The sequence below is a fragment of the Phyllobates terribilis genome, unplaced genomic scaffold (assembly GCF_046119375.1).
Source record: "Phyllobates terribilis strain yellow unplaced genomic scaffold, ASM4611937v1 Scaffold_2__4_contigs__length_985480577, whole genome shotgun sequence".
Lineage (NCBI taxonomy): Eukaryota > Metazoa > Chordata > Amphibia > Anura > Dendrobatidae > Phyllobates > Phyllobates terribilis.
This window is the reverse complement of record NW_027362762.1, coordinates 260,676,095-260,696,963: the sequence shown is the minus strand read 5'-3', so window position 1 is coordinate 260,696,963 and position 20,869 is coordinate 260,676,095. Positions and strand designations below refer to the sequence as shown.

The following is a 20,869-nucleotide window of genomic DNA, read 5'->3' as shown; positions in this document are numbered from 1 at the left end:
CCTGCGCAGCTGTTTGTAAAACAGAGCCCCACTTCTAGGTTTACATTTGAATTATACGGCCCACTGCAGGGGAAATGTTGCATTACATGCAGATCCAGCAGTACATGTGTATGACAGGCCTCCCACAACAGGAGCCACTTTTATGGAGCAGTCTGCTGTTCACTTAGAGTGGAGTCTTGAGTGAGGGACACAACCACAAGGCATGCAAAACACCATTAATATGCCAAGACTGATGCGGATTCTGAGATGTCAGGCAAACAAAGCTCCCCAGCACAGTATTACACCCCTGCAGTCCCCTCACACAGTATTATTCCCCTGCAGTTCCCCACACAGTATGACACCCCTGCAGTCCCCCTACACAGTATTACATCCCTGCAGTCCCCCCACACAATATGACACCCCTGCAGTCCCCCACACAGTATGACACCCCTGCAGTCCCCCACACAGTATTACACCCCTGCAGACCCCCACACAGTATGACAACCCTGCAGTCCCCCACACAGTATGACACCCCTGCTGTCCCCCACACACTATGACACCCCTGCAGTCCCCCACACAGTATTACACCCCTGCAGTCCCCCTACACAGTATTACACCCCTGCAGTCCCCCTACACAGTATTACATCCCTGCAGTCCCCCACACAATATGACACCCCTGCAGCCCCCCACACAGTATGACACCCCTGCAGTCCCCCACACAGTATGACATCCCTGCAGTCCCCCACACACTCTTACGCCCCTGCAGTCCCTCACACAGTATTACGCCCCTGCAGTCCCCCTACACAGTATTACATCCCTGCTGTTCCCCACACAGTATTACATTCCTGCAGTCCCCCTACACAGTATTACATCCCTGCAGTCCCCCCACACAATATGACACCCCTGCAGTCCCCCACACAGTATGACACCCCTGCAGTCCCCCACACAGTATGACACCCCTGCAGTCCCCCACACAGTATTACACCCCTGCAGACCCCCACACAGTATGACAACCCTGCAGTCCCCCACACAGTATGACACCCCTGCTGTCCCCCACACACTATGACACCCCTGCAGTCCCCCACACAGTATTACACCCCTGCAGTCCCCCTACACAGTATTACACCCCTGCAGTCCCCCTACACAGTATTACATCCCTGCAGTCCCCCACACAATATGACACCCCTGCAGCCCCCCACACAGTATGACACCCCTGCAGTCCCCCACACAGTATGACATCCCTGCAGTCCCCCACACACTCTTACGCCCCTGCAGTCCCTCACACAGTATTACGCCCCTGCAGTCCCCCTACACAGTATTACATCCCTGCTGTTCCCCACACAGTATTACATTCCTGCAGTCCCCCACACAATATGACATCCCTGCAGTCCCCTACACAGTATGACACCCCTGCAGTCCCCCACACAATATTACACCCCTGCAGTGCCCCACACAGTATTACACCCCTGCAGTCCCCCACACAGTAGGACACCCCTGCAGTCCTCCTACACAGTATGACACCCCTGCAGTCCCCCTACACAGTATTACATCCCTGCAGTCCCCCACACAGTATTACACCCCTGCCGTCCCCCACACAGTATTACACCCCTGCAGTCCCCCACACAGTATTACACCCCTGCAATCCCCCACACAGTATTACACCCCTGCACTCCCCCTAGACAGTATTACACCCCTGCAGTCCCCTTGCACAGTATGGCTCCCCTGCAGTCCCCTTGCACAGTATGACACTCCTGCAGTACCCCACACATTGACACCCCTGCAGTCCCCCTACACAGTATGACACCCCTGCAGTCCCCCACACAGTATTACACCCCTGCATACCCCCACACAGTATGACACCCCTGCAGTCCCCCACACAGTATGACACCCCTGCAGTCCTCCTACACAGTATGACACCCCTGCAGCCCCCCTACACAGTATTACATCCCTGCTGTTCCCCACACAGTATTACACCCTTGCCGTCCCCCACACAGTATTACACCCCTGCAGTCCCCCACACAGTATTACACCCCTGCAATCCCCCACACAGTATTACACCCCTGCACTCCCCCTAGACAGTATTACACCCCTGCAGTCCCCTTGCACAGTATGGCTCCCCTGCAGTCCCCTTGCACAGTATGACACTCCTGCAGTACCCCACACATTGACACCCCTGCAGTCCCCCTACACAGTATGACACCCCTGCAGCCCCCTTACAAAGTATTACACCCCTGCAGCCCCCTTACAAAGTATTACACCCCTGCAGGCCCCCTACACAGTATGATACCCCTGCAAACCCCCTACGCAGTATTACATCCCTGCAGTCCCCCTACACAGTATGACACCCCTGCAGTCCCCCCCACAAAGTTGACACCCCTGCAGTACCCTCCATACTATATGACACCTCTACAGTTCCCCCACACAATAAGACTTTCCTGCATTTTCCTCATGCAGTATTATGTCCAGTAGTTCTGCATACAGTATGATGCCCCTACAGCCCCCCACACAATATCCTGTCCCTGCAGCACCCCCACTAAGTAAAATGCACTAGCAGCACCGCCACTCAGTACAAATGCACCCACATTCCTCAATACAGTATAATAACCCCACAGTCACTATGCCTTTACAGCACCCCTACACACTAAAACAATATAACTATAATGCCCTCAGTATATTTTACCTCACATATGGTAGAATACCCTATTAGCCCTACAGACAGTATAATGTCCTCGCATCACCACACATAGTATGATGCCCCTGCAGGCCCCCTACAGAGTAAAATTCCCTCACAGCAAATGTAAAAAGGTTTGTTGTGTTGAAACTAACTCATGATTGAATGCCAAATTTAAGCATTGCAAATCTCAGTACAGTGCCTGCATGCTCAGACTCCCAATTATTTCATTGCAGACATTTACATTCCTCAACATTGAAATTGCAACACCAAAAATGAAAAGTTGTGGCGTTCTGAAAATCACAGGATCGATAGACATGTTAATAATATGCATTATGAAGTTTCAGTCAAACTTGCATTTTCTTCATTGAAATCCCCGGTGATTGATGAGTCCAGTTCTATTCAGTGACTGACAGTCGTCCCTTTATGACTGAGCAGGCAGAGATAGCTGGGAATCACTAAGTAGAAGTAGAACCACCAACTGGAGTCGTATGTCTACAAACACCAGCGATTTCAGTGAATAAAATACAAGTAAGGCCACGTTCACGCGTTCAGTATTTGGTCAGTATTTTCTGATAGTAAGCCAAAACCAGGAGCGGAACAATCAGAGGGAAAATATAATAGAAACATATCACCATTTCTGCATTTTCACCCACTCCTGGTTTTGGATTACAAATACTGATGTAAAATAATTACCAAATACTGACCGTGTGAACATGGCCTTATACTGAATCTTTTCCAGCAATTCTTCTCAGTTTCTCCTTCTCTATACCATGTTGTCCACAGATCAGACTGCATGTACAACGTTACAGTTTCCATTTAACCCCTTCATGACACCTGCCGTATATGTGCGGCGCATGTCGGAAGCGGGTGTATGGAGTGTCCTCCCGCAGCGAGCCTGCCCCGTACCCCGCAGGTGATGGCTGTGTATTAAAGCAAGGACTTTCCCTTAACAATCGCGGGTGGAACAGTGCTCGGCCCGCAATTGTTAACTTGTTAAATGTCGCTGTCAATCTCTGGCGGCGGCATTTAACACACACTGACGAGCACGCGTGTCAGTAACTCCACCCGTGACATGATTGTGGTTTGTCGATGACTTGCTATGAGAGCAGAGCATCAGCCGATGACCCCTGTGCTTGTCATTATAGAGCTTCTCCTTGTCATTATGGAGACTGTGGCCAGGCTTCAAAGGAGACCTTGATATTTGCTATACGCAGCGATGCTATCGAACGATCACATCTTCACGTCCCCTAAGGGGGCTAACAAAATCAGTAAAAGAAAAAAAGTTTTAAAAAATATGAAAAAAATAAAAACAACCTAAAAGTTCAAATCACTCCCCCACCCCCCATTGAGAATAAAGATATTAAAAAAATATACATATTTGGTATCGCCTCATTCATAAATGTCCGATCTATCAAAATATCAAAACAACCCGATCGGTAAATACCGTAAACGGAAAAAATTCAAGAGAGCCAAAATTACTTTTTTTTTGTCATAGCAATTCCACAAAAAAATGCTGTAATGCAATGTAAAAGTCACATCTATTCCAAAATGGTACTAATAAAAGCTTTGTCTCACCCCGCAAAAAATAAGTCATCACACAGCTCCATCGGCCAAAAAATAAAAATGTTACGGATCTCAGATTTTTTTTTCACCACTTGAATAATAAAAAAGCCTGGACATCGCCGTAATCGTATTGATGAGGAGAATCGTATTGCATGGTCATTTTTACCACAAAATGTACACCGTAAAAACAATTCCTAAAAAATAATGTCAGAATTGTATTTTTTTCACAATTTCACCCCACTTGGATTTTTTTTCCCATTTTCCAGTACACTATGTGGTAAAATGAATGGTGACATTCAAAAGTATAACTCTTTTCACAAAAAACAAGCCCTCTTATGTCTATGTGGACAGAAAAAAGAGAGTTATGGCTCCTGGAAGAAGGGGAGGAAAAAACGGAACTGCAAAAACGGAAACTGGCTGCTGCGTGAAGGGGTTAACATGTCTATCAATAGTCCCATTTCCATAATTTCACGACTCTTTTTAAAGAAGTTTTCCACTACTTTTACATTGATGCCCCATCCGTAGGATAGGACATCAATGTCTGATCGGTCGGGGTCCCGCACCCCCGCCGATCCACTGTTAACCTTGCCGACGGCTATTCAATTCAATACAACTAGAACTAGATGGCCAAGCTCCGCAAGTAAGCACTTCCGGCCAACGCCGCCGGCACCGATAGCAGCTGATTGGCAGGTGTGCTGGGTGCGGGACCCCTGACGATCAGACATTAATATCCTATCCTCCGGATGGGGCATCAGTGTAAAAGTAGTGGACAACTTCTTTAACTTCTTGGTGTTGCAATTTCAGTGTTGAGTGTATTTTGCAACTTTAAAATGTTTCGGATGAGATTCAAGAGAATTTTCACTTTCTAATTGCATTACTTCTGGTTAGAATTCAATCTTACTGTTAGATGATGAATAATATGCAGTAAAATGGCAGCGTTGCATCTCAGACAAATGGATGACAGCCTTTATTACTTTAGCTTGGTAAGAAATGGATAGTATTTAATATTCATAGAAGCAGATGCAAGGAGCACCTGGCTGTAGACTTCTCTGTACAGCAAGTGCTCCCCCTAGTGCCTACATGTGGTTATCACATAGGGTTCACACTATTCTTACCAATATCATAAATAGTAGATCTCAGCTGCATTTTAAGTAATTAATTCCTCTCAGGAAAATATTGTAGGTGAAAATACCTTCAGTAACTTATTTGTCCACAATTTTTTGATGACGCTGGATGACAAATAATGTGGCCAGTGTCAGGCTGGGATGTCAAAGGTCCATCAGTGACATGGATTCTGGGGCCCACTGTACAGCTGCATCCAATATTAACTCACCTTTGTTCACAAATTTGCCTATACTTCTATATACCGTAATACTAAACTGGGTAGTTTGTTAAATGAAGAAGATGCTGCCCTTGTCTGTAAAGCATTAAAGTGTACTGTGCCAAGCAGTGATCATATCGGGGCCTCGGTCTTGCACAGGTGCCCACCGGGGGAGTCACCTGTTACCCTATGGGCCAGTCTGAGTCTGAATAAGCCAGCTCCCGCAGTGTTTATCACAAAGCTTTTCCAGATTCCTAAAAAACTAATATTAAAAACAAATATTGACATAAATTATTTTTTTAATGTTAAATTTTAGAAGAAAATCAACCTTGATCATGCGGAATGCAATGTTGCTTCTGTTTTCACTTAAGAAAAGGAAGGCCCACGGCAGAGGGGTAATGCCTGCGGCAGAGGGGTAATGCCCATTTCTCTTAATGCCCTTTGTTGAGATTTAATCTTGTTTTTTGTTATTAAAGGTAGAGAACATGGATTACAGTTATAACACTCTTACCGAGTCTGCTAAATGAAGACATTTTTTTATTCCACTTTAAATAAAAATTCTCTTTTATGATCAATAAATATTGTGCATGCAGTTCTTTCACAGACAAGTCCAGCTATAACTTTACATAACTAGTCCTTTCCTCTGATGAATCAGTGTTTGGACTGATATGCAACTGAGGCCACGGCCCCACTATCAGTATTTGGTCAGTATTTTTTCCTCAGGAGTGGGTGATAAATGCAGAATTGGTGATTTGTATCTATTATACCTTTTCTCGGATTGTTCCTCACCTGGTTTTGGCTCCCACTCCTGAGAAAAAATACTGACCGAATACTGATAATGGGGCCATGGCCTGAGGCTGTAGATCTGAAGCCTCTGTCACACCAGCTCTATTCCCCTCCGAGCACCACCTCTCTCTGCTTGACTGCTAGCCTTTATGCTGTGTGACTTCAGGACTTCAGGCAGCGTTGCAGTCAGTGAAGCAGGAGGAGTCGGCACTGGGCAAGGAATAGAGCTGGAGTGACAGAGGTATCAGATCTATAAATAGTTCTCCAGCCTCATTTGCATATCAATTGAAACCCTGATTTCTCAGTAACAGAGGCTCAGACTGGCCATGTATTGCTGGACTTGTCATTGAAAGAGCTACATCTACATATAAATAGTTTGGGTGGTAAAATCCTGCTGACAGATTCCCTTTAATCCCTGGAAGAACATGTATGACAACTATAACTTTTTGTAATATTTTTCAAGAAATTGCTTAGACATGAATACATATTTTGCATGTGAATATATGAATTATATTTTATCATTTACCTTTTCATTAGGAACTACAAGTAATATAGATATGAGTTGTTATATATGAGACCGGTTCTCATTAGATCTGAGGAAAGAGAAAGGTAATTTATCCTAAATGAAATGCCATACAATGGATATGACCATGTTTGCTGCAGGTATTGGAGTAACAGAGCCCAGCTTTAGAAATGATGACACCATGACTCTTTGGCATGCTCGGCTGGGAACAGAAGGTTCTCTTGGCCTCGTGTCACCAGAATTTTATAATGTGAAGTTTTTTTGCCAAGAGAAGGAGGAGACCAAAGATATAATCTGATATCTAATAACAATACAAATGGCTGATCTCTCTTAACCCTTGACGAGCACATTTTGTTTTTGCGCTTTCGTGTTTTCCTCCCGTTTTTCCAAGAGCCGTAATGTTTTTATTTTTCCTTCGACTTATGAATGCTTGCTTTTTACAAAACAAGTTGTAGTTTTTTAGTGACATCATTCATTTTACCATATACTGTGCTGAATGAACAGGAAAAAATTCCGAGTGGGGTGAAGTGCTGAGAAAAATGCCTAAATTCTTCCATTGTTTTTATGGCGTTCATTATGCACTAAAAATTACATGTATTGATAATTGATCTGTATGATTATGGCGATACCAAACTTATAATGTAGTAGTAAAAAAAATTCCAAACATTGTAAAAAAAAAAAAGTGTGACCGTTTTCTGAGAGCTGTATCTTTTAGATTTTTTTCCGCTCACATACATATAACCATATCCTCATTAGATATATATATTTGAGGGCTTGTTTTTTGGTACTGAGCTGGCAATTTTATTGTTACTATTGTGGTGTACATTTGACATTTTGATAGCTCTTTATTGTATTTTTTAGGGAAGTGTTACTATTAAAAATGCTGCAGTCCTGGTGTTTCTATTTTTTTTCCTTTTTGGCGTTTAACAAACAGCTTAAACTATTTTACATTTTCATAAATTGGGACTTTTTGGGACACAACAATACCATATTATTATTATTATTGTTTAATAGCATAGTGCCATTTATTCCATGGTGCTTTTCATGTGAAAAGGGGTATAACATAATAAAAAACAAGTACAATATTCTTGAACAAAAACGAGTCAGCGACTGGTACGGGAGAGGAGAGGACCCTGCCCGCGAGGACTCGCAATCTACAAGGGATGAGTGAGAATACATTAGGTGAGGGTAGAGCTGGTCGTGCAGCGGTATGGTGGAGCGAGGGTTACTGCAGGTTGTAGGCTTGTCGGAAGAGGTGGGTCTTCAGGTTCCTTTTGAAGGTTTCCACGGTAGGCGAGAGTCTGATATGTTGGGGTAGAGGGTTCCACAATAGGGGGAAGCACGGGAGAAATCCTGTATGCAATTGTGAGAAGAGGAGATAAGAGGAGAGTAGAGAAGGAGATCTTGTGAGGATCGGAGGTTGCGTGCAGGTAAGTACTGGGAGACTAGGTCACAGATGTATGGAGGAGACACCCTAGTTACCAGTTCATTGTTGAAGCTCTGTACACTGGTTTCTAGCCTTTGCCAAGAACTGTTGGTCAGCTATCTCCTTGGAGCTAAGCTGCAGTTTTTGGCAACGTCCACTATGGCATGTATGAAGCCACTGTTTACAGCCGTCCACCACCGGAAATGATTTCAGATGATCAGTGCAGGTGTTGGGTGTCATCAATATCAAAATAGTGGGCAACCACTTTAAGCTTACTACACACAAGAAGGACTTGCACAAAAACATTGGTCACATATCTAAATTGTATAATCTTATTATATCTCACAAAAATAGCCAGACAAGACATTTCTAAAAGCACTTGAAAAATATTCAGAAATGCACTAGTCCTGGTAACAATAATCTGGTTGGTGACCCCCACCCCCTTTCCTCTTCATGCGGGGCTCAAGAAATATGAATGATTTATGGAACAATATAAATTGTTACATATAATAGTTACATATAATTAATTAATGCAGTATGAAATAATGATAATAATAATAATCTAGTGAGTAGGTTGGTATTCTATACAATAAAAGTGACTATATCACCAAATAGCAGAATTCATTCCTGAAATTTCCATGTGTGGGTGAAAACCCCTGATAAAGCCTCACTGTGACCTCCACAGAGGATTAGGGGATCATTGGCCATTTATAATAGTGGTTTATTCTCACTTAAGAGGCCTTTGAGTATCTTTTGGAGCCAGTACTTCGTTATGATGGCTAAATCTATAACCCCTATACCTTTATGCATCACAGAGAGATAGTCCAGACTTCATGCAGCTCTGCCTGTGCACACAGATATCCTGATAGAGACTTGGACTTGTTATCTTAAAAGTTCTGTCATGAGAACGTTGTGCATGTAGTTGACAGCCATGTCTTTCATTGTCACGGGCCAACATTCTGTAGTCAATCTTGGCAGCAGAAGGATTACATATTTTTTGTAAATGTTAGTGATGTGTCATCCACCTGACATTGCAGCCATGTGACCCCTTACCTTGCACACCTACATGCATAGGAGCAATGCCTTCAGGAAAAACACAAGTGCCTTAAGATTCAGCGCCTAAGGACAATGGTATTATAAACAGACTCCCGTGGTTTACCCATCACCGTAAGGTTGTACACCTAAGGCTGCTTTCACATTGCGTTAAAGCACCATTTGTAGGCCCTATCGGGGCTTGCGTCCAAACTTCCCACAAAATGGATTTTGGGCGTATGCACCGATGGGGCCATAGACTGTAATGGTGCTGACAGAGTGAACATGTGCTCTGTCGTTCATCATTTTCTGGCGTGTATGCCTACTGGAGACTGACACCCAGACGCAGTATACTACGTCGTTTACTACTACTACTACTACTTAAAAATACTATATACGGTAGGTAAGTGTGTGTTTGTGTTTTTTTTTCATTTTTCACGCTTTTTTGCTACACCAAGAAACTGCTCTGAAAACCTCTTTAATCGAATTTGGATTAAATGAATGTTACCATATACATTATACTTTATGACAAAAATGGGTCATTGCTGCATTTCAAATTTATCATGATTTAAAAAAAAATATCCAGAATGATAAGAAAATGAAAAATGTATCAGGCTAGTATAATTACATAAAATAGATATTTCAGTGATGGGTCTTATTGACTCACTGGATGAACTTCAGGTTTTTTTTGGGTCATAATTGAAATGGTTGATTTTTCAATCCCACCCTAGTTGGATCAGAGAAGATCCACTTTTATTGTTGTAGATCCACTTGTAAGTTAGCTACCTTTAGTGTTTACACTTTATTTCTTAGACCTTTTACGTCTTGCTGTTTTGCAGCTCAGTCTCACCGTTTAGTATTGAAAGTACAAGACGCCAGCGAAGGTCGGAATCTCCAGACTCAAGGAGAAGAAGAATACACAGGTGTGATTTTGAAGGATGCAACAAGGTCTATACAAAAAGTTCTCACCTGAAAGCACATAGGAGAACTCATACAGGTAGAGTACCGTCTTCAAAATCAATTTTAGGTTTTTGCAACAAAAAAAGAAAGCTTTTGGCCACTAGTGTGCAAGGTGTTTGGTGAAAGCATGCTGGCTGTTGTTGCTTTGATAGTTATCAATTCTTGTTTCATATAAAAAATAAAGCTCTGAGAAATAAATAATAGTGGAAATAATTCTTCTATACATGGTTCAGCTACTTCCTTCTTTCTCACAAACCTCGCTCTGGCATTATGGAAACTTGCTGGATCTGGAGCCCTCCACCCTCTGTGTTGTCTGGTATAGAAGAGGCCTAGGCCTCATTCAGACACCTGTTTCATGTGCGTGTCCTAGTCATGCTTTTCACGCATGGAGCACTATGTATGAAACACATAGTCCATTATAGACTAGGCAGCTGCTCACATGCATCTGTTTTTTATGGACTCTGTGACGGCAAGAAAATCACAGAGACAGGTCCAAATTTGATCAGATACTTGGCACTCATTCAGTGTATTCAATTAGAAAGATTTATTAATTGCAGAAAATCCAGAAAAAACTGAGATGTTTCAGTCTACAACAGACCTTCATCAGTCTTTAAAGTGCACCTGTCAGCAGGATTGTGCTCAGTAAACTACAAACACTGTCAGTTGGGCGACATTACACTGATACACTGATTAAAATGATACCTTGGTTGATGAAATCCGTCCTGTGGTTCTTGTGTAATCTTTACTTTCAGTTTGGATAAAATGATATGCTCTTACTACGGGGTGGCCTGTGGGGGGCGCTCTATCTGGTGCTCTGCTTACATATTCATCTGTATGCTCTTATGACAGCTCACTGTGCCTTCACTGACCTGTCTCCTATTTTACCTAGCCCCGCACTACTAGATGCATTATGTAAAATAGGAGGCAGGTCAGTGAACAGCAAAATCTGTTTTTAAAACCAATAAATCTAATTTGGATATATGGACTGTCTGATCTCCACATTCAAACGGAAGCGCCATCCCAAGTTCTTCTCTCCTTGTATATTTTGCAATGCTAAACATGGATGCCATCCGTGTGCTGTACGTGTTTTTCACGGACATATAGACTTATGTTGGCCTTTGTCATCCGTGCTGCCGGAAATAACTGGACATGCCTGTGTGCTTTGTATGGACACACGGTCCGTGTAAAAACATGGACATAAGCAGAGCACCATAAGTTATAGTGGGCACATGTTTTATCCGTGAAAAAAACCATACGGATAGCATACGTACTGGAAACACGGACATGTGAAGGAGGCATTATAGTGATGTTATAAGCTTTATATGAACGGGTTGTTAGCTCGATTGTCAGGCCGACAGCCATGTGCATCTCCCCTGCTAGTTATAGAAACTTCACGATGCAGCTATGATATGTTACAGAATCCTAATGGAGAAACTTCAACCATCGTGAGAAATATCCCTTCACACTGTATGACATGCGGAGTACTTAGTATTCATTATTCTTTCACTCCCTCTGATGCCATAACTGCTGTGTACATTTGTACTTGTCTAGGACATGGGACTATCTCTGTATGAATACCTTGTCTTGTAAACTCCACCATTGTAAAAATATGTGACGAGATCTGTATAAATGTATACAGTATTGTGCAGCATTTATCCACACCTGCTAAATTATTGCAAAGTAAAATTACTTTCAAAAATAGAAATGTTAATAGTTTATTTTATCAGTTACCAAAATGGAAAGTGAATGAGCAAAAGAGAAATGTAAATCATATTAATATTTGGTGTTACCGTCCTTCAAAACCATATCAAAGCATCAATTCTACTAGGTTAACTTGCAGAATATTTCAAAGAGAAGTAAGCACGATGTGTCTTTCATCTGCTGCCCTAAGTTTCCTCGGCTGACCACTGCGTCTATGGTCCCCAGTGTTGCCTATTTTGTGGTGTCCTCAATGCTGAGAAATACCGGCAGACACTTCTCCACCATATAAGATTATCAGGGAGACATCTGATTGGCTCCAAATGTACTCTGCAGCAGGACAGCGATCCCAAATATTCAGCCAATGGCATTAAGAATTATCTTCAGAAGAACAAGGCGTCCTGGAAGTGATAATGTCACCACAAAGCCCTGATCTCAACATCATCAAGGCTGTCTGTGATTACATGAGGGGAGAGAATGATTTATTCAAACCTACAGTGCCTTGTGAAAGTATTTGACCCCCTTGAACTTTTCTACCTTTTGCCACATTCCTGACTTCAAACATTCTGGGTCTTGGTAGATTTGCAGTGGTCTGATACTCCTTCCAATTCAATATGATCGCTTGCACGGTGCTCTTTGAGATGTTTAAAACTTGGGAAAACTTTTTGTATCCAAATCCGGCTTTAAACTTCACCACAACAGTGTCTCGGACCTGCCTGGTGTGTTCCTTGGTCTTCATGATGCTCTCTGCACTTGAAACAGAACCCTGAGACTATCACAGAGCACAGGTGCATTTATACGGAGACTTGATTGCACACAGGTGGATTCTATTCATCATTACCAGTCATTTAGGACAACATTGGATCATTCAGAGATCCTCACTGAACTTCTGGAGTGAGTTTGCTGCACTGAAAGTAAAGGGGCCGAATAATATTGCACGCCCCACTTTTCAGTTTTTATTTTTTTTAAAAAGTTTAAAATATCCAATAAATTTCATTCCACTTCACGATTGTGTCCCACTTGTTGTTGATTCTTCCCAAAAAAAATTGAATCTTATATCTTTGTTTGAAGCCAGAAATGTGGCAAAAGGTAGAAAAGTTCAAGGGGGCCAAATACTTTTACAAGGCACTGTACATCCACAGAAGATCTGTGGTTAGTTCTCCAATATGTTTGGAACAACCTCGCTGCCAATTTTTTTTCTAAAACTGTGTGCAAGTAATACCTAGAAGAACTGATGCTGTTTTGAAGATAAAGGATGGTCGCACCAAATATTGATGTGATTAAGATTTCTCTTTTGTTCATTCACTTTGCATTTTGTTAATTAATAAAAATAAACTATTAGCACTTCTATTTTGGAAATTATTCTTACTTTGCAGCATTTTTTCTCTACCTGCTTAAAACTTTTGCACAGTTCTGTGTGGATACATACGGCATAGTTTATGTGTGTCTAAAAAAGATCCATCTTACCATAAGGACATTTTTTAAGATTTATATTAAGAGATCAAAATGGAAAAAAATTAAGGCGGGTCAATTATGGAAGGAAGGCAATGAGCAGGAGATGGTCTGATTATGAAATTGGAATTGTCCATAACCAGAAAGCTCTTCTATTTGCAGCTCCGTTTTGCACTCTGCAATGACTCCATCAGCCACTAGATGGCGAAGTAGAATTACATATGACAGTGTGATGTCGGCTACAAGAGGTTTATTTTGATACTGAAACAATAGGGTTTTTTATTTTAATTATTTTGTTTGATCTAATTTTCTTACATCATCGCTATTTTTACTGAAAACATCAAACACTATTAGGCAAATACATAATGCTGTGAATGCCTGGGGTTATATAGTCATTTTAAGGTTATACATTCCTTACCAGTCCATGAGAATGATCTTTTCAACTCACGTGTCCCTCTTCCTTGCCTCTTTATAAGTTAGTAACAAAACATAAAAAGAAATCAATAATTTGTTAATTAAGAGGAGATATATAAAAAAGCCGATGAAAGCCGCAGTGTTCTAGAATAACAAAAGCTTTTGTCCATTCACAATTTTTATTGTGTCTCCGTGTCATTAAATATTATACAGATTAAAATGCTCCAAATTCCTTTTCATTTAATGAGATCAGAATATCAGGATTCACATAATTACTAAAACAAATAACACTATATAATATTTATTCTTGTCTGTGTCTATGGTGAAGGTGTGTATACGATTTAGCTGTCAAAATTATAAAAAAAAAGAAAATTCCCCTTCACTTTCTTCTTGAGATTATTTTCTGCTGTTTTATGCAGTTTTCAGTCTCGAGTCTTAAAGTAAATCTGCACCCTTGATTTTAATCTAAATATGACCTAAATTCTGTGCTGATTATTATTATTTTTTTCAAACATTTTTTTTTTAATACGTCACTACATCACTAGCGTGTTACATTTTCTCTTCTGCAGGCAGGACTTCATCAGGTTGTATGATGATATATAAGGTGCCAGTGAACTTCATTATAATAAGTGACAACTCGCATGATACCTAGTGACAAGCTGCCTAGAGGGGCATTGAACTACGGTATATTCATATTTTAAATTTCTGTAGAAATTTGAAGAAAAATCTGCTGAAAAAGTTTGTGGCTTTGCCACTTCAGATCAATTAAGTGTAAGAAAAAATAAAAAAAAATCTGTTGGCAATCACGTCACGCTGTCTCATGGACCCCGCAGCCTATGAATGACCACTGATCAGTACCAGCTTTCACCCTTCAACTAGTCGAATGGCGCCATCTGATGGATGTGTGGAGACTGCAGCCCATCAGTGACATAACAATGTGACATGACCGCCAGGAGACATAGCACCGACTTCGCTGAATCCGAGCCAGTCTGGGCGGTATGTGGGTTTAGTATCTTATCAATGGCACTGTAGCATTTAAAAAGTGATTGTCCAGTAGTGGATGACCACTACCACTTTAGGTAGGCCTTTGTAGATTTTATAAGGGCTGTGCAAGTTTGTCCCAATAAAAAAAGCTTGGCTTTAAAAGCCCACCACTTGATAAAATGTGCTACCTTTTTGCTTTAAAAACTTGCCTTTACTGTTCATAATAATGAATGTGTAATATTTATACACAATGAAGCCTAGACCACATTGGAGCTTAAAGAAGTTGTCCACTACTTTATATGAAACCCCCAATGTATCCCCCCGGGGCCCAGAAGTGTTTTTGTAAATACCTTGCGGTGCCCTTTCTGCCTCTGAGCGGCGCTATCACTGGCCGCTCAGAGGCATCACGTGACCCATCACTGATGTCACGTCAAGTGAGGTGTGACATCAGTGACACGCTCCCCACGGTGGACGCTGGGCTGCGGGTGGGGTTACCCAGCACGTCACACCTAGCATCCACCGTGCGTTTTACCAGTGAATGAGCTGAGGGAGAGCGCGCGGTGGATGCCGAGTGTGATGTGCTGGGTAACCCCGCCCACAACCCAGCGTCCACCATGGAGCGCAGAAGTGAATACCCCTTGCTCCAGCTGGAACTTGACGTGACATCAGCGGATGTCAGATCCGGCTGCAGCCGGGGGTCACGTGATGAATGTGAGCGGCCAGTGATAGCACCGCTCATAGGCAGAAAAGGCACCACAAGGTATTTAGCGAAACACTTATGGGCCCTGGGGGAATACATTGGGGGATCATATAAAGTACTGGACAACCCCTTTAAAAAAAGTATTGAGACTGTCTAAAAAAAAAAAAAAAAAAATCAAAAACATTCTGGCAAAAACAAATTATAAATTTGTCTAATTGAAAGCACCCCTGTATGTCCGCCGCTCACATCATGTATGACCTGTAATGTAACATAGTAGAGAATCTACTAATTGTTTTTAGACCAAAGTCCTTAAAGTGAATCTGTTACCAGGTCTTTGATACCCCATCTGAAAGCAGCATGATGTAGGGATAGAGACCCTGAATACAGCAATGTGTCACTTACTGAACTGCTTACTGTAGTTTTGATAAAATCACTGGTTGATCTGCTGCAGATCTACCATTTTTCTAAATGCCGAGCTTTTCATAACCCCGCCCCCACCCCGATTGGTAACTTTATGCCTATGCGTAGTATACATAGAAAACTGCCAGTCAGTGGTTGGGTCGGGGTTAAACAGAGCTTATGAATATGGAGGACTACATGGCACCAGGTTTATTAGTCCTCTAGTGATAAAATCGCTGTTTTTTCAACAGAAAATTAGCAAAACTACAGCAAACAGCCCATTAAGTGACACATCGCTGGAATCCGGGTCTCTATATTCTGCTGCTCTCAGATTACATGGCAAAAACCTGATGATAGATTCCCCTTAAAGAGGTTTTCCCATGAACAAAAGTTAATTTTAATCAATAGATCTTGGAATAATAATAATTTCCACAATTGGATGTGTTTAAATAAAATGTTCCTGTGCTGAGATAATTTTATAAATGTGCCCCTGCTGTGTACTGTGTAATGGCTGTGTACTGTGTAATGGCTGTGTCTGACCATACAGGTACATGGTCTGATCATACCATAACTCCTGGGCAGGGGAGGAAGCAAAAGAGTATACAGACATTACAGCAGGGGATTGCAGCTTTTTACACAATATTTTACTTCAAAGAGAGAATCAGCTGCAATCCCCTGCTGTCCTGTCTGTATACTCTCTTCCTTCCGCCGCTGCCCAGGAGATGTGGTATGATCAGACCATGTCCTTGTACGGTCAGACACAGCCATTACACAGTACACAGCAGGGGCACATTTATACGATTATCTCAGCACAGGAACATTTTATTTAAACACATCCAATTGTGGAACTTATTATTATTCCAAGATCTATTGATTAAAATTAACTTTTGTTCGTGGGAAAACACATTTAACTTTTTCTCTGTTTCATAACTTTCTGAAATCTGCAAGTGAGACTCCTGGAACCAATTTTTAATAATTGTTGGTTTTGTTACTAATGCATCATTACAATGCTACTGGTGACTATAAGGGGACAGGTAATATGATATATCACTCACTAGTTCCTATACCTACTTTCATTGCACTCAACGTCCAGTGAATTGAAATTAAGCCAAGGCAGAAAGGCAATGAATGGACTGAAATGATGTTGTAGAGACGGAGTTAAGTGCATAGAGTAAAACTAAAGTCTTAGGTCTAAGTAATTAGCAAAAGTGGTATTAACGCATTAGATATAATATTAGAAATCGGGTGTGCCGTGCCTTGTATTCATACTCCTTTTGTTCATTCAGAAAGACACAATTAAGAAAAACATCCATAATGCTGTGAAGGGATAGAAGTGCTACTAAGGGAAACCTTTTATTTCAGCTAGCATTTCTAAGAGATCCATTAGCAATGTTTTTATAATTGTAAAGTAAATTGTAGTGCATTGACTCATGGATTCCTCATGTTAAGTAGAGCTATATATTGTTAAGTCATTTACTATGTCTTTTACATTTCTTGATTTTTTCTCTTAGAGGTGGGAGGGTGTAGGGGGAAACAAATTCCCTAATCTGTGAAGTGTTTCCCGTTACACTTTGACTATGTTCAGTCTGTGCTGACCATGTGATTATGTATGTTGGGACACAGGAAACATCCAAGTGTTAATATATTTACAGTGGGAATCAGGGCTGTGGAGTCGGAGTCAGAGTCAGAGCCCATTTTGGTGGAGTCGGAGTCAGTATAAAATGGACCGACTCCAACTCCTAAAATATATAATAAATTGGGTACAGTAGTTCAATGCTGCTTGTGGGGAATATTTTTTCATAAGAATTTGGGAAAGTTATGAAATGTCCTATAAATGTCTGTCCTATTCCTGATCTAAGGGTCTAGACTTTTAGCCGAGATGAATCTGTGCTACAGTAAATTTATCACTTAAACATGAGCCTTGTATGAGGGAGTCGGAGTCATGGAAATTGAGGAGTCGGATTCTGAGGTTTGGCTTACCGACTCCACAGCCCTGGACTGGGAATAACAGAGGACTGCACAACTCTGTGTTCTAAAAAAGATGCGCCAAAGTTCTCTATAAAAGCATCTTCTAAGATACCTGTCCTCTTTAAAGAATGTCAGCTCACCATAAAGTAAGGCTATGTTCACATGTCCAGTAATGATCCATTAGAACGGATCCAGCAGCAAGCCGTTGGCTATAAATTATGCCGATATAACCTTTTTTGTCAGTCTTAAAAAAAAACAAACAAAAAAAACCCTGATTTCAGCTGGATCCATTTTTTTAACATTGAAATCTATGGAAAACAAATCCGTTAAATAGCCATCCGTTTTCTTACATTTAAAACTGATCCAGTAAGCAAAAACGGATCCCTTAAAAATGAAAGAAAAATGGATGGCTAATTAACAGATCCGTTTTCTATAAACTTCAATGTTAAAAAAATGGATCTAGCTGAAATCAGTTTTTTTTAAGATTGACAAAAAAGTTATGTCTGCACAATTTGTTGCCAATGGATCGCTACTGGATCCGTTGTAACAGATCATTACTGGACATGTTCACATGTCCATTGTTTGTTCCTTCTCAGTTCATTCTAATACACCGCATTTTCTAATGCTAGACTACGTTCACAAGTCCAATAATCATCCCTTAAAATGGATCCTGCTTCAAACAAAAAAACGGATCCTTTGCAAATGGAAGAAAAATGGACGGCTGTTTAATGAATCCGTTTTCCATAGACTTCAATGTGAAAAAAAATGTTTCAGTTGAAATTGTTTTTTTTAGCCAGGCAAAAACATCTGTGCAACTTTTGTCGATGGATCCATTTTAACGGATGATAACTAGACATGCGAACGTACCCTTAAAGGGAATGTCATCAGCAAATGATCTATTGTTTAAATTACGTATTTGTGTTGCATGGATTTTTTTTTTTAATTTGCCAATTTTTTTTATATTAAAAAAAAATTAAATTAGTAATCCTGCAATTTATGGCCACTGGGGCTATTTTAGAGTCATTCTCCCTGTGAAGAGTTTTCAGCAGTCTCCTTATCAGAAGCAAGATTACAATGACAGTTAACACCTCTATACACTGCTGATAACACAGGATCCACCAATCCCAATCAGCAGTGTCACAGCTGAGCATGTTCCCTCTAATTTCACAATGACCTTTTTCTCATGCTCATTAGTTGTTTCAATACAGAAGATAGTCAAGTCTATTCATTGTGGCTAATGTACATGTGTTGTTTCCTGAAACAGGAGGTTAGTCTAAAAAAGCCCTATTGGCCAGTGTGAAAATTACAAGATATCTAATTTTATATTCAAGAAATATTGTGATATGGAAAAAAATGAAATAAAATTAAAAACAGGTCCTTTTCTGATGACTCCTTTCCTTCAAGACATTTAAAGGCATTGTCTCATTGATGTGACTCCGACCGATGTTACCCCCAGGAAGTGTTAGAATGAAGGGACAGTGATGTAAATTCTCTTAGCTTTTTCTGGAGGTTCTTATTGATGAAATAATAATGTATGTTACTTGTGTTAGGGAAATCCTCAAAACAAGACCTAGTCGGGTCTGGAATTGAGAAATGCCACCATTAGTGATTACATTATTGATCATATTATCGGAGTCCTTGATGATGACAATCCATTCCATGTACATGACTCTATATATAAATATTCCTAAGGTCACGTACAATAGCATAGCAGATCAATCATTAACTGGAGCTTTTTACAATGTACAAATAGCAGTGGAGTAAAAATAGAACTGAATTGGGCAGACCAAAGTGTGGCAGTGGCACTGCTATGCTGTCGGACAAGCTGGATGTTCTTAGTCATAGTTTTGTGTAGACAAAAAAGCAATGTATCCTAGCAATGCGTAAAAGGGTTGCACCAAGAATACCACTTACACCATATCTTTTTAAAGTACACAATTGATAGCAAATTTGGCTTTTTTATACCAGGCCCACCCCTTCCCTTTTACAGGGCTTGCAGCAAATTAGTACGTACATAGCTCAGTCTGATTCACAGGTCACATAGCTTTACACTTCTGCTGCTTAGTGGGGCAGACACGGGCAACACTTAATGAGGATGTGTCACCAGATTTAACAATACATTTTTAATATATACATCTCTTAGACTAGGCTGATCGACAGCTCCTCAGTGTCCCTCCTCCCTGCTGCGGAGATTTCACAATCCTCAGTACAAGCTGCAGCAGTCAGGCTGAGTGGGCGGCGCTCAGACACATTCGCTCCCACTCATTAATTGGATTCAAATATTAGAATATTAAAGTCATCTGACATGGGTTTTCAAAGTAAATACATCAGCCTTGTCGGGCCTAAGAGACATCTACATAATAATGTGTTTAGTTTGTGTTGTGAAGTCTGGTGACAGATGCATCTTAAATAACTCATTATGCCATGATAAAGGATACGATCTTCACAATGGGAATGACATTAGAGGCTGCAAACACCCCATGGTATACACCCCACAAACTAGTGGTGCTTGGCCATGTTAATGGAGATAATCCTGACATTAGTTATATTGTTAAAAAAATAATATAAAATGGTGAAATGTGAAACAACGGTGAACGCTCTGCTTTTTTCATAAGGGACTGACTGAATAGGAAACAATTCCGCTATTTTACATATCAAAGTATTTTATTCCTCTAGCGAATTTATTCCTAACGCTTTACAAGTAGAAAGAAGTGTACCGTACTTGCAAAGCTTTATACTTTTTTTTTTTTATTGCAGCTATGTCAAAGTGTAAATGTCAAAATTCATTACAATAAACTCTACGTTAAAAAGTATTTAACCCTTATAAGGGTCCAAACAGCTGAAGAGGAGGTGAGGTGGGCCAGTATCTTCCTGGGGGCCGGGGCTTTGCCGGGTACCGGAGCCGGTGTCTTGCTGTGAGCGTCTTATAGTCTGGATAGGTATCTTACCAGGGGGGTGGTGGAGCGGAAGTCACAGGAGGCAGGGTCCTT

The 20,869-nt window shown here is 41.1% G+C and overlaps 1 protein-coding gene across 3 annotated transcripts in view; it reads left to right on the top strand.

Moving 5' to 3' along the window:
• KLF12 (KLF transcription factor 12) overlaps positions 1–20,869 on the top strand; it is a 248,115-nt gene that overhangs the window by 203,600 nt on the left and 23,646 nt on the right. For all 3 annotated transcript variants that reach the window (XM_073663972.1, XM_073663971.1, XM_073663970.1), the window contains exon 5: positions 10,144–10,301. In XM_073663972.1, coding sequence (XP_073520073.1) covers positions 10,144–10,301 — 158 coding nt within the window. The remainder of the gene's footprint in view (positions 1–10,143; positions 10,302–20,869) is intronic.